The sequence below is a fragment of the Primulina eburnea genome, chromosome 10 (genome assembly GCF_022965805.1).
Source record: "Primulina eburnea isolate SZY01 chromosome 10, ASM2296580v1, whole genome shotgun sequence".
Lineage (NCBI taxonomy): Eukaryota > Viridiplantae > Streptophyta > Magnoliopsida > Lamiales > Gesneriaceae > Primulina > Primulina eburnea.
The window spans coordinates 11792472-11806256 of NC_133110.1; the positions used below are offsets into that span (position 1 = coordinate 11792472).

Sequence of the window (13785 nt, forward strand, 5' to 3'; positions counted from 1 at the left end):
TATATCTAAATAGAACATATTTTTAAATGTTAGTTTTCTAAATGTATATATATATATATATATATATATATATATATATATATATATATATATATATATATATATAAAACATTCAAAACAACACTCTATTTTCCCACTTTTTTGTATTATATTTTTATGGAAAAGAATTTCGACAATTAAAATATAAGCTATAAACTTTACACACATTATTATAGTTCTTCGCAGTGAAATTTGATGGATCTGACTGCTCTAATGGCAGAGTATTTTTGGGAACTTAAAAGCATGAAATATCACTATATCGGTAACTATATCTTTTTCATTATTTATAATATTATATTATTATTTTATATAATATAACAATTTTCAGTCACACCATAAATTCAACATGTGTTTTTCGATTCGATCACCGGTCCGGTTATGAAGGTGATCCGGTTATGAAAACATTGAAGTATACTTTTGTTTCCAACATCAGTCACAGAAAAATTATGTTTCAACGTTTACAGTTGTTCCGATTAAAAAATCACGCAGTTTCCACACAGTTACGAAAATTGTGCTTCCCAGATGACTACAAGATATTGTTTCACGTCCCCTCCTCAGGTTCTCATTCAAGAAATCTTCGTTATATAAGTATTCTATTCAATGTTTCCTTTCCTGTCGCCATTTATACATGGGGCTTGAAGTGGGACTAACCATTTCATATTCACGCAGTTTGCGTTTCTTTCCCCTTTTCTGCACCAATGATGCATTAAAATGATTACCCTACAGCGAAACAAGGAAAAAATGAAGCGTATAACGTACTCTCTGAAATATTGATACCTGTAACTCTTTCTGCATAGACATATCCGTGTATATTTTCTCTAGATATTTTAACCGTTTTTTTCTAGCCTCTAGCACTCGATATGAAGAATCTGTCTTCCTGCATGTTGACCGTGTTTCTATACACGATTAAACGAAACTCCTCAACCACAAATTCTAGTCTAACTTCCTCGATGTAGAAGATAAACAAAAGTAATATGAAGGCCTAAAGCCAAGGAGAGACTGAAAAGAAATTTGGAAATCAACCAAAGAAAAACTCATCAAAAGGAAAAGGATTTGTGCACGGCGGACAGATAACCAACCATTTGATTCGATAAAGTTATGTTCTACAAGAAACATAAAAGTCATTTGGAATAAAACTAAATACCCATAATCAAAGTAGAAAGATACAGCATAGAAAAATGATTAAATTTTAGGAAAATGCAGCAACGATTGCCAACAAGCAAGACCCTTTAGGGAATATGATAGATAGTAGTTCATGATACAAGAAACGTCAGTTGGGTTTAAATGCTCTAGCACTTGTGCATCAATTCGATTTCTTGAACCAAAGTTCATCAAGTGGCAAGGATAAATGATGGAGAAAAGTATCATCCCCTAATTCCATAAAATTTATACAAAGATACAACACTCACAATGACGGGATAGTATTGATCTTTGGGAAGAAATATAAGCCCAGTAGAAAGACCAGACAAGACAAAAAAACACACGGCCATAAATATTTATCATACACGCATAAATGGAATTATAATTAACTCACATAGCATGCGATTTATATTCCCAATTGGTATATATCTGTGACCAACAAATCCAAAAAAGTTTTTGAAGAGAAAACTCGAACAATAGCAGGGAATACCAAAGAAGTAGAAATTGAAAACTAAATTCAATAAGAAAAATAAGATATTATGACAAGACGCCAAATATAACTATATTCAATCAACAAGTGAGGTATTGATAACTTAAAGGGGGTAAAGTATGGGTGGTGAAGAGACAAATGAAAGAGCTGTGAGGACAGGCAGACTAAAGCAAATTATTTCTGATTGTCAAGGAAAATTTGTAGTCCACTTCGTTTTTGCAATATAGCTTATGGATTGACGGTAATGATATCATTCGGTACGCGGTAGTGATCTTAATTGTGGGGAGGCAAGTAAAAACAGGTTATCAATCTGGCAATTCAATTTCGTAGGAGGCAATTGACTAAAAAAAATAGCTTTCAGTACCTCAAAATAACTTTAGGCAAGTCTTTAAAAGCTGATGGGTTCCCTTGTTCTGAAACTTTTTTGCGTACTTCTCTTGCCTCCTCCGTAGAAAGAGAATCAACAGCCAGCCAACATACTTCATGAAACACAAAAATATCTACTAAGCTCAAAATTCTATACTACTGAGCAATATTTGCCCTGCACCATTTTATGCATTAATACTTTGTGTGACCAGTACATTACCACCAAATCACTGTCTTGGATGAAAAAAAAATCTGTCATTTGTAGACACACAAGTGTAAACATGGAATTCAAGTGATTCAAAAAGAAGTTCCAGAGAAGACAGTCTCATTGCCCCTTGGTGTAACGTCCCGAAAACCGAAAAGTCCACGTGAACCTCATGATGCAAATTATTAAATTTATTTGGTATTTTATTAAATTATTTTAAAGCATAAAATGCATTGTTTATTTCATTAATTTGTGTTTAATTATTTTTATGCATTTTATACATAATTCATGCATGATAAGATTTAATTCATGAAATTCATGCATTAGGATTTCTAGATGCATTTCAAGTTCGAACGAGGATCGGAGACCGGAGAATTTTCAGGAAAAACTATTTTATTTCACGATTTAATTTTGTAAATTAATTTAAAGCATTTTTAAGTGTATTGTTCGAAAATGGGAAATTTTGGGTATTTTTACCCACAGGATTTTAATTTTTAACGGTACGCAAATTTTATCGAATCGGGAGACTTTTTAATGGTTCGGCTAATATTTTCAAAATCATTTCAACACGACATATTTTTCGAGATTGTATTTGGATTTAATGGACCAAATTTTAAGCTCGTTGGGCTTAAAACTCTTTTAAGCTTTTAATTAAACAATTTAGGGCCCATTAGTCATTTGATTACTATTTAATTAACACTAAACCATTCTTTAACCTAAACCTAACCCTACCTTTCCCCCCACCAGCCGACACCAACTTGTTCATCATTATTCTCCATCGGTTTCACCATTTTCTGCTGAAGGTTCCATCGGCCAAGATCATTTCTTGAAGAAAAAAATATCTCCGGCAATCGTTCTTCGATCCCCTCGCATCTATAACATCAAGGCACACATTTGTACCATTTTCTTTATGCATCATACACGATATATACATGCTGTTAAGTGAGTATTTGTTTTCTGAAACTCTCGATCCAAGTATGTGCATGGTTGGTTTTGGTTTTTGCATGTATCTTTGCATTCCATGCTTTGAAACTCACGTTTATCTGAATTCGGTGCAAAGGGCTGCGATCCTTTTGTGGTTAAGAGTTTCTGGTGTGTCGAGATGTTTGGCTTGGGGTTTATTTGAGTGGTTGAACGCTGCTAAGGAGTGGTCGAGTAGAGGGATTTCTGGGAGGGAGGCTCGGTTAGTGCATATATGGAGGTAGGGGTGGAGTCGATGGCTTGAAGACCGATCCGAGGTCTGAACCAGGTTACATGGGGTCTGAACCGTGGCTGTGGAAAGGTCTGAAGGCTGCTGGTACACCTTGGTATGGTTCAATCACGGGAAGGAGCATGAACCGTGGGTGGCACATTTTAGTGTGGGGCGATCATGAGTGAAAGGGTTGGTGCATGGGGGTGTTTGCGTGGGTTGTTTGCATCCAGGAGAGAGCTTAGATTAGTCGAGAGGTGATTGGTTGAGGGCTGGTTCCGTGGAGGAGGGTTGGCATGAATTTGGAGAGGTGAGCAAAAGGTAGACGTGGCTTGTGGAGAGAGATTAGTGTCAAATGATGTGCTGGAGTTCCAGCCGTTGGTTTATGAGGATGAGGTGATAATTTTAGGATCTTTTTAAAGTTTTTAAGGTGGGTTCAAAATTTGGAAAAGATTTAGTTGCGTTTTCAAGTCGATTCGGATTAAAACTTGGACCCCGGTCCAAGTTTAAAAAAAAAACAAATCGATTAAGTTATAGTATGGGCTCGAGTTTACGTATAAGAACACTTTTAAAAATATTTTGGGACATTTTAAGGAGTTTGGTAAGATTCGGGTCAATTGTAGAAGTCTAGGGGTGAAACGCTAATTTTCGGGTTTCTAGGGGCAAAATAATCATTTTGCAACCGAGGTGAGATTTTTGGTCCTGACAGCGTCCTGAGCACAAATCATGATATTTTAAATATTCATGCATCACGTTTACGATTTTTACGCTATTATAATAATTATGGTGCATGCTTGGTTTAAAGGAATTAAGAGAGAAAAAGTGAGAAAGTGAAGAGCACTCTGTCTCCGTCGTGCCGTGTCGTTATTTCGTTTGTTTTCTGTCAAAACAAACCAAGGCATGTTTATATCTTCTTTCACTCTTCAATCAAGCCATATAGGTATTTTTAAATATCACAAGTACATGATTTTAATGCAAGAAAATCGAAATTGTTCATATTTAATGATGTTATTTAATTATATCACGAGAAAAATATTCATTTTGAGATTTATGCGATATTGCTTGTGGTCACTTTACTATCCTGGGATTCTTATTTCATCCGGTCGCCATTTACCGGTAAGTTCAGTTCTCGGTTGTCAGTTATCGGTTCGATCGTCAGTTACCGGTTAGTTTCACCCGGTCGCCAGTTATCGGTCAGTTTTTCCCCCAATCCTCAGTTAACGGCCCGATCGTCAGTTACCGGTCAATTCAGTTCAGGGACCACTTCCATAGACCATAATCTCACCAAGTGAACTATTACAAGTTATTTCAGTACAGGGCTCCAAGGAGCAAACATTTTTACCATGATATTTTTAGTTCAGTTATGCACGTACTATAATTACTATTGAAATGATATTTTACGTTACACTTCATTACAGGATATTTTCACTTGCATGCGACTTTATTAATTATTTACTTGTTATTTACGATATATGCATGCTGAGTCTTTAGATTCACTAGACTTGATTGTTGTAGGTACTGATGAGGTAGGGGCCGAGGGCGGGGATCAGTGAGCTAGCTTGGGTCGGCAGTAGTGGAACCCGAGGACCTCATTTTTAGCATTTATTATTTTCCGAACTCTGTTTTTATCTGTTGATGAATTATTTTAAATTGATATTTTGCAAATATTAATTTCTTTCGCTGCCATTTTGAACATTAACTTTTATTTATCGGTCTATTTTATGAATGAGGCAATTTAATTATTTAAAAAAGAAAATTATAATTTTTCCGCAAATTTTCAAGCACGAATTTCGGGCCTTTACATTTGGTATCAAAGCCTATTTCTTGTAAAGGGTTTTACTACTACTGACCACGAGAAGCTCATGAAGTCACGTCTTCGGTCTGTAAGTTTTATATTTACGCCTTTTATTTAAAGCATGAAATATTTTATCAGCATGTTTTCATGAAATTTTTTATGTTTAGATTTTAATTATTCAGTATTTATTTAAATTTAAAGAAATAATGTAATTATGGATGTTGGTTACGTTTGGAATTTTAAATGTCTAAGAATCCAAATATTGGGCTTTAGGAGAAGTTGAAATTGATTTGACTATATTAATTTTTGGTCAACAGTACCGATGTCCTCCTTATGGGTCATAAGTTAATCTTGAAAATTATGAATGCCTTTGGGACTTGGAGAATTTCTAAGAAATTATTGATGGTTCTTGGTTGCTAGTCGAGTGAACTTTTGAGGATTTCATATAAGCAATAGCGATTCGAAGACTACGACAATCATTAAGATTATAAATGTACAATTTGAGAATTTTAAGTATCTATAAAAATGTAAGATTAATTATGAGAATTTATTTAGGATGCATGCTCTATCTAGTTGGATTTAAGGATTGAATTGCATGAATTAAGAATTTTAAGGACCCGATTGTGATAACTAATAATTTGAGGACCTAAGTACAAAACAAAAAAATTCTAAGGGACTATTTTCGAATTTACCAAATTTTGGGATTTAATTTTTGAGTTCGAGAATTTAAAAGTTCAATGAGGGAAATATGGAAAATTTTATGGGGACAATAATGCAAATTTCGAAGAGTTGTAGGTCCAAAATGTAAATTTGGAGAAGTATAAGGGCCAGATTACAATTTTCAAAATTTTTAAGGAGTAAATGCGAACTTTTGAGGAACACTTGGGATTTTAAGAAATGTAAGACGTGTTATGGGAATTAATTTTTGGTTTAATAAACTTAAGGCTATTGAACCTTATGATACGGGAAATCTATAAAATGAAATTGGTAATACTGAGGACTCACGGGTAATTGTGGAATTTCGAGATTTAGGGAAAAATTGGATGATGTTCGAGGAAAGTAAGAATTAATTTTACAATTTTAAGAAATTTGAGAACTTATTTAGTAGTAAGTGGGAATTGAACGGTTTAAAGGATAGGACTTTTCGGTTATTTAGTCTTGAAGGAAATATATAATATTTAGATATTTGGGTTATAATGTTATAATGAATGGTAACCAAGGACATTGTAGGATGAATCAATCTTAGGCGTGAAAATTTAAACGTTAGATAAATAATGTTGTGACGAATTACGAATTTAAAGTGACGACAATTTAAGGTAAAGTGATCAGTTAGTTAAGTTATAATAGTAGATATTGAGTTAACAAAATTTTGAGAAATTAAGTTCGACGTATCATAAGTTTTAATCGTGATCTTAAGAGTTAAAATTATATCTTTGTTGGGGTTAAATCTTTCTAGAAAGTCGGGTATGATGGATAGGTAGGTTACTTGATAGACGCATATAAGAATTGAGGTAGACACCTTACCTTGAAGAATTTTTGTAAGTCATTAAGAAATTTGGGAATAAGGGATTATGTGTGTTGGAATTAGGTTATCTTAGACTACTTGGATTGTGTAAGTTTGAATTTCAAATTTATGGGATATTTTTTTCATACGGAAATTTTGGGTGAATTAAAAACAAAAAGAAATTAGTTGTGTTCAACATTAGTTATCAATGAATGAATGTTAAGATTTTTATCGAGTAAAAAATCTAAAAGCTTGTTATGGGGATTCTAGAACTCTATGGGTTATAAGTGAAGTTGATTTATTAAAGTTAGTCTAATGCTACCATGAGATAACTTATTAAGTTTTATACGCTAATATTTAATTAAGTAATGATGATACTTAAGAATGCGACATTTGTTCAATGAGGAAAATCCCGAGTCTTAGGCCTCGACTATATTGTAAGTGGAAAGAGAATAGTTTAAGAATGTATTTTATACTATAAGGGTTTTATTATTAAGGTAGAAGATCGAGATTGTATATTTTGGGTTTTATGGATTATCACTACTCGAATTTAAGATTTGCAATAATTTAATATTTGGGGTGTACTTGTAAATAATTAAGTTATGTAAGTTTGGTGCCGTAAGATAAATATTCGATTCAAGTATCTTAGGCTAATTTTGTTATGTGGTTGAGATAAAGTTTAAATTTTAAGTGTATCACCGAGGATAGAAGTCGATCAGTAAATTTTTAGGCTAAGGTTTCCTAAGTTGAACTGTCTAAATACCAATGTAATAGGACGCTGGACATTATGGGTGTTGTATAAGAAAAGTAAAATGCGATAAGTTGGGATATCCATTTATAGTATGAGAAATTGCGAGAAAGTCAGAAATTCGAGGACATAGTAGAATAAAACTAAGTCACCATAAGTCTTTTAAAGTTGCAATTCGCAATCAAGGATTCAGTAGGCAATATAATTAGGATTGAGGAGACATAAGGACGGTTTAACATTTATTTTCTCAGAGTAGTGCAGCGGAAGTGTGGATTATTGGGATACTAGAATTAAGAATCTAAACCTTTTGATTATAAAGGATAAGCGAATTTCGGGGACGAAATTCAATTTAAATGGGGAAGATTGTAACGTCCCGAAAACCAAAAAGTCCACGTGAACCACATGAAGCAAATTATTAAATTTATTTGGTATTTTATTAAATTCCTTTAAAGCATAAAATGCATGTTTATTTCATTAATTTGTGTTTAATTATTTTTATGCATTTTATACATAATTCATGCATGATAAGATTTAATTCATGAAATTCATGCATTAGGATTTCTAGATGCATTTCACGTTCGAACGAGGATCGGAGACCGGAGAATTTTCAGGAAAAACTATTTTATTTCACGATTTATTTTTGTAAATTAATTTAAAGCATTTTTAAGTGTATTTTTCGAAAATGGGAAATTTTGGGTATTTTTACACGCAGGATTTTAATTTTTAACGGTACGCAAATTTTATCGAATCGGGAGACTTTTTAATGGTTCGGCTAATATTTTCAAAATCATTTCAACACAAAATATTTTTCGAGATTGTATTTGGATTTAATGGGCCAAATTTTAAGCTCGTTGGGCTTAAAACTCTTTTAAGCTTTTAATTAAACAATTTATGACCCATTAGCCATTTGATTACTATTTAATTAACACTAAACCATTCTTTAACCTAAACCTAACCCTACCTTTCCCCCTACCAGCCGACACCCACTTGTTCATCATTATTCTCCATCGGTTTCACCATTTTCTGCTGAAGGCCGTTCCATCGGCCAAGATCATTTCTTGAAGAAAAAAATATCTCCGGCAATCGTTCTTCGATCCCCTCGCGTCTATAACATCAAGGCACGCATTTGTACAATTTTCTTTATGCATCATACAAGATATATACATGCTGTTATGTGAGTATTTGTTTTGTGAAACTCTCGATCCAAGTATGTGCATGGTTGGTTTTGGTTTGTGCATGTATCTTTGCATTCCATGCTTTGAAACTCACGTTTTTCTGAATTCGGTGCAAAGGGCTGCAATCCTTGTGTGGTTAAGAGTTTCTGGTGTGTCGAGATGTTTGGCTTGGGGTTTAGTTGAGTGGTTGAACGCTGCTAAGGAGTGGTCGAGTAGAGGGATTTCTGGGAGGGAGGCTCGGTTAGTGCATATATGGAGGTAGGGGTGGAGTCGATGGCTTGAAGACCGATCCGAGGTCTGAACCAGGTTACATGGGGTCCGAACCGTGGCTGTGGAAAGGTCTGAAGGCTGCTGGTACACCCTGGTATGGTTCAATCACGGGAAGGAGCATGAATCGTGGGTGGCTCATTTTAGTGTGGGGCGATCATGAGTGAAACGGTTGGTGCATGGGGGTGTGTTCGTGGGTTGTTTGCGTCCAAGAGAGAGCTTAGATTAGTCGAGAGGTGATTGGTTGAGAGCTGGTTCGGTGGAGGAGGGTTGGCATGAATTTGGAGAGGTGAGCAAAGGGTACGTGGCTTGTGGAGAGGGATTAGTGTCAAATGATGTGCTGGAGTTCCAGCCGTGGGTTTATGAGGATGAGGTGATAATTTTAGGATCTTTTTAAAGTTTGTAAGGTGGGTTCAAAAGTTGGAAAAGATTTAGTTGCGTTTCGAGTCGATTCGGATTAAAACCTGGACCCCGGTCCAAATTTAAAAAAAAAAAACAAATCGATTAAATTATAGTATGGGCTCGAGTTTACGTATAAGAACACTTTTAAAAATGTTTTGGGACATTTTAATGAGTTTGATAAGATTCGGGTCAATTGTAGAAGTCTAGGGGAGAAACGCTAATTTCGGGTTTCCAGGGGCAAAATAATCATTTTGCAACCGGGGTGAGATTTTTTGTCCTGGCAGCGTCCTGAGCACAAATCATGATATTTTAAATGTTCATGCATCACGTTTACGATTTTTACGCTATTATAATAATTATGGTGCATGCTTGGTTTAAAGGAATTAAGAGAGAAAAAGTGAGAAAGTGAAGAGCACTCCGTCTCCGCCGTGCCGTGTCGTTATTTTGTTTGTTTTCTGTCAAAACAAACCAAGGCATGATTATATCTTCTTTCACTCTTCAATCAAGCCATATAGGTATTTTTAAATATCGCAAGTACATGACTTTAATGCAAGAAGATCGAAATTGTTCATATTTAATGATGTTATTTAATTATATCACGAGCAAAATATTCATTTTGAGATTTATGCGATATTGCTTTTGGTCCCTTTACTATCCTGGGATTATTATTTCATCCGGTCACCAGTTACCGGTCCGTTCAGTTCTCGGTCGTCAGTTACCGGTCCGGTCGTCAGTTACCGGTCAGTTTCACCCGGTCGCCAGTTACCGGTCAGTTTCCCTCGGTCGCCAGTTACCGGCCCGGTTGCCAGTTGCCGGTCAGTTCAGTTCAGAAACCACTTGCGTAGACGATAATCTCACTAAGAAAACTATTACAAGTTTTTTTATTACAGGGCTCCAAGGAGCAAACATTTTTACCATGATATTTTCAGTTCAGTTATGCACGTACTATAATTACCATTGAAATGATATTTTACGTTACACCTCATTACAGGATATTTTCACTTGCATGAGACTTTATTATTTATTTACTTGTTATTTACGATATATGCATGCTGAGTCTTTAGACTCACTAGACTTGATTGTTATAGGTACTGATGAGGTCGGGGCCGAGGGCCGGGACCAATGAGCTAGCTTGAGTCGGCAGTAGTGGAACCCGAGGACCTCATTTTTAGCATTTATTATTTTCCGTACTCAGTTTTTATCTGTTGATGAATTATTTTAAATTGATACTTTGCAAACATTAATTTCTTCCGCTGCCATTTTGAACATTAACCTTTATTTATCGATCTATTTTATGAATGAGGCAATTTAATTATTTAAAAAAGAAAATTATAGATTTTTAAGCAAATTTTCAAGCACGAATTTCGGGCCTTTACACTTGGTCATTGAACTTTTGAAATTGGCCTTAGGATAGTTTTATCTTAATTGCCTAGATTACATATTAGACGTTCTTTCTAAAGCTGAAGGGAATAAAATGACTTTGAAGAAATAAATTAATTGAGCTATCAGAAGCGACCATATCTAATAATGAGAAAAGAATAAACTTTGGTGGTGACATAACTATTATAACATGAAATTGACTACTCTAAAAAATGGGTATGAAAACTATCAAGAATCAGCAGAAAAAGGGCTTGATCACTCACCTGTTGTCGGCATAATAAACATGTTTGGATGATGACTGATTGTCAAGAGAATGCAGCATACCATTAAGTCTTTCAATTTTCTGCATCCAAAAAGTTAAATTTCAAAATAAAGAACCTGCATGACAGCTATCTCGAGAATCCGAGACCCAAAAAACCAGAAACTCTAAAATAAAACCTTTTTTTCAGTTTGAAGCTTCTGCAAAATATATCCAATGTCTTGGGTCTTCATCAACATCAGCTCTTCGTTAGTGTACTTATTAGCCTGGCTCCTTTACAAAATCCACATTCAACAGCTAATATTCAAATTACACTCAAATAAATATCCTCAAAAGAGAACAGATAACCTCATAAAAATAAAATTTTCCAGCTTACTCAGGTTTATGGACTCCGCCAACAGTTTTTGCTTTAATCATCTTGAAGTAAAATTCATCTGGGTTCCTCAATGCTGCTTTTTCCTTAAGTTTCTGTTATAAACACACAGAAGCGACTTACCATAAAATAAGAACTCGCCAAATTTTGTTCATAAAATGCTACCAAAACCAACAAGATGCAGGGTAGTAGAAATTACCAGTAAAGTCTGCTCCTTCTGGTGATAGGCTCGTGCACGAATGACATAATCTTTATGTTTTTCGAGCAGCCCAAATTTCCTTCTCAAATGCCTGGTACACACAACAAATCATCAATTGAGTGAACCAGAAATATACGTCAAAATATTTCAAAACGGGCAATAAAAAAATTAATGGCCCCAAAAAGTAATCACACTTACGGCTGAGCGCGCTCCTTGTGAGATTTTCTTGGAATAGCATTCCTTAAAGACGACATCTTTATGCTAGCAAAAAAACTTCACAGAACTTTAAAATCAATTTACGCACTTCAGAAAGGCAAAAACCAGTACAGAAAACATAAAGGGCTAACAAAAATCTTGAGTTGAAATAATTTAACCGTGAAACAGCGAAGATTATCGGTACAGAAAAAAAACAACGGATTTCTTTCGTATTTACACCAAATTCAAAATAATTATTAAGCACAGAAGACTCGCCTGTGGAAAGCGGTGAAGGCTTAGGGTTTAAAGGAGACATCAATGCAGAGAATCTTGATTTGATGAAAAGTATTTTATATTGTGGCAAAAAAATTATTCTAAATTAACTAAAATTCAATCATGCAAATTGGCTTCCGGATTGAGTGCAAAAACTTATGTGAGACGATATCACGAATCGTATTTTGTGAGATGGATCTCTTATTTGGATCTTCCATGAAAAATATTACTTTTTATGCTAAGAGTATTATTTTTTATTGTTAATATCGGTAGGGTTGACCCGTTTCACAGATAAAGATTCGTGAGACAGTCTCACAAGAGACCTACTCCTGATTGAGTATACAAATACTCACACAACACACAAAATTATGATATCACAGAAATAAAGAAAACAAAATCTTGATATTATATTTAAAAATTTAGAAATAATTTTTATATGATTTTCTTATAATTAACTAGAATAATTACTTAAATATGATAGTATTTTATTATTTCAAATTTATGAAATTGTTAGATATGATATCATATTTTAAAAGATTAATTTGGTTTATAAACATAAAGAAATATTTATTAGCATATGATAATTATAGACGAACCACAAATTTTATAAAAATAGGCTTTGGCGATATTTTTTATTAAACAAAATAAAATATTTTATCATTTGTTTGAGCTTATTTTTGTTACATAAAAATTAGATAATGACATTAAATTTAATTACTTCAGGTCTCTTAATGTTGAATAATACTAATATCATTGTGCATGCAATTATTTGATTAGAGTTTCATTAATTTTTAGAATAAACTTTGAAGATTGATATTGAAAATATTAATGATTCTTTTGTTATAGTTTGGAATTATTATTTAGATAATGAAAAGGGTAAGGCGACGGTTTAACGACGGTTTTGCGATCCGTCACCGGAGGCTGCGTCGCATTCTAGAAGCGACGGTTTTTCAACTCCCGTCGCTTATAGCGACGGTTCTTTGGAAGAAGATCATCGCTATTTTTGCGACGGTTTTAAGAAACCGTCGTTAATATTAAGCGACGGTTTATACAAAACCGTCGTTAATATTAGCGACGGTTTTAAAAACCCGTCGCTATATTTAGCGACGGTTTCGTAAAATCCGTCGCTCTATTTAGCTTGAACCGTCGCTTTATGAACCGTTGCTTATCAAATTAAGCGACGGTTTATTTAAACTGTCGCTCTATAGCGATTATTTTGATAAAACCCGTCGTCTTTAAAATTAAGCGACGGTTGATTGAAAACGATCGCTAACATAGCGACGGTAGAATACAAGACCGTCGCACATGGGCGACGGTTTGTGGAATTGTCGCAATATTAGCGACGATTGATGAAAAACCGTCGCTAATATAGCGACGGGTGTTAGTAAATTGTCGCTAAATTTAATAGGCGACGGTTTTAATAAAAACCGTGGCTATAATAGCGACGGTTTTCGTAACGATCATGGGCCATTAGTCTGAACCAACAAAGGCCTCGGCCCATACCCACGCACCACTACTGGTCATGGGTCGTTAGGATGCTCCAGCATGGGCCTCGTCCCATGCTCATGCACCGCCACTCATAGAATATCCCAGTCCTGGAAAGTGGTTTCTTTCGCCTTCCCCAACACTCGAACCCAGGACCTCCAAGCTTAAGTACCTAGATTCCTAAGTGTTGGTACCAGTTAAGCTAGTAGATCAACTGGTACCAACACTTAGGAATCTAGGTACTTAAGCCTGGAGGTCCTGGGTTCGAGTGTTGGGGAAGGTGAAAGAAACCACTTTCCAG

General features: G+C 34.8%; 1 protein-coding gene across 1 annotated transcript; it reads right to left on the reverse strand.

Moving 5' to 3' along the window:
• Positions 1-816: 816 nt before the first annotated feature.
• Positions 817-11804, reverse strand: LOC140803107 (probable U3 small nucleolar RNA-associated protein 11). Its single transcript, XM_073158807.1, has 7 exons — positions 11730-11804; positions 11532-11622; positions 11336-11427; positions 11139-11232; positions 10960-11043; positions 2034-2113; positions 817-916 (listed from the first exon to the last, which is right to left on the reverse strand). Exons 1-5 carry the CDS (start codon positions 11783-11785, stop codon positions 10960-10962), a joined length of 417 nt encoding a protein of 138 aa, XP_073014908.1. The 5' UTR covers positions 11786-11804; the 3' UTR covers positions 817-916; positions 2034-2113.
• Positions 11805-13785: the final 1981 nt, after the last annotated feature.

Excerpts from the sequence above, each read along its gene's own strand:
- LOC140803107 (XM_073158807.1), bottom strand. The coding sequence starts at position 11,785 with ATGTCGTCTTTAAGGAATGCTATTCCAAGAAAATCTCACAAGGAGCGC. Across the intron at positions 11,428-11,531 it reads AGAAGGAGCAGACTTTACTG|AAACTTAAGGAAAAAGCAGC; the intron begins GTAATTTCTACT and ends TGTTTATAACAG. Across the intron at positions 11,044-11,138 it reads AGCTTCAAACTGAAAAAAAG|AAAATTGAAAGACTTAATGG; the intron begins GTTTTATTTTAG and ends TTTTGGATGCAG.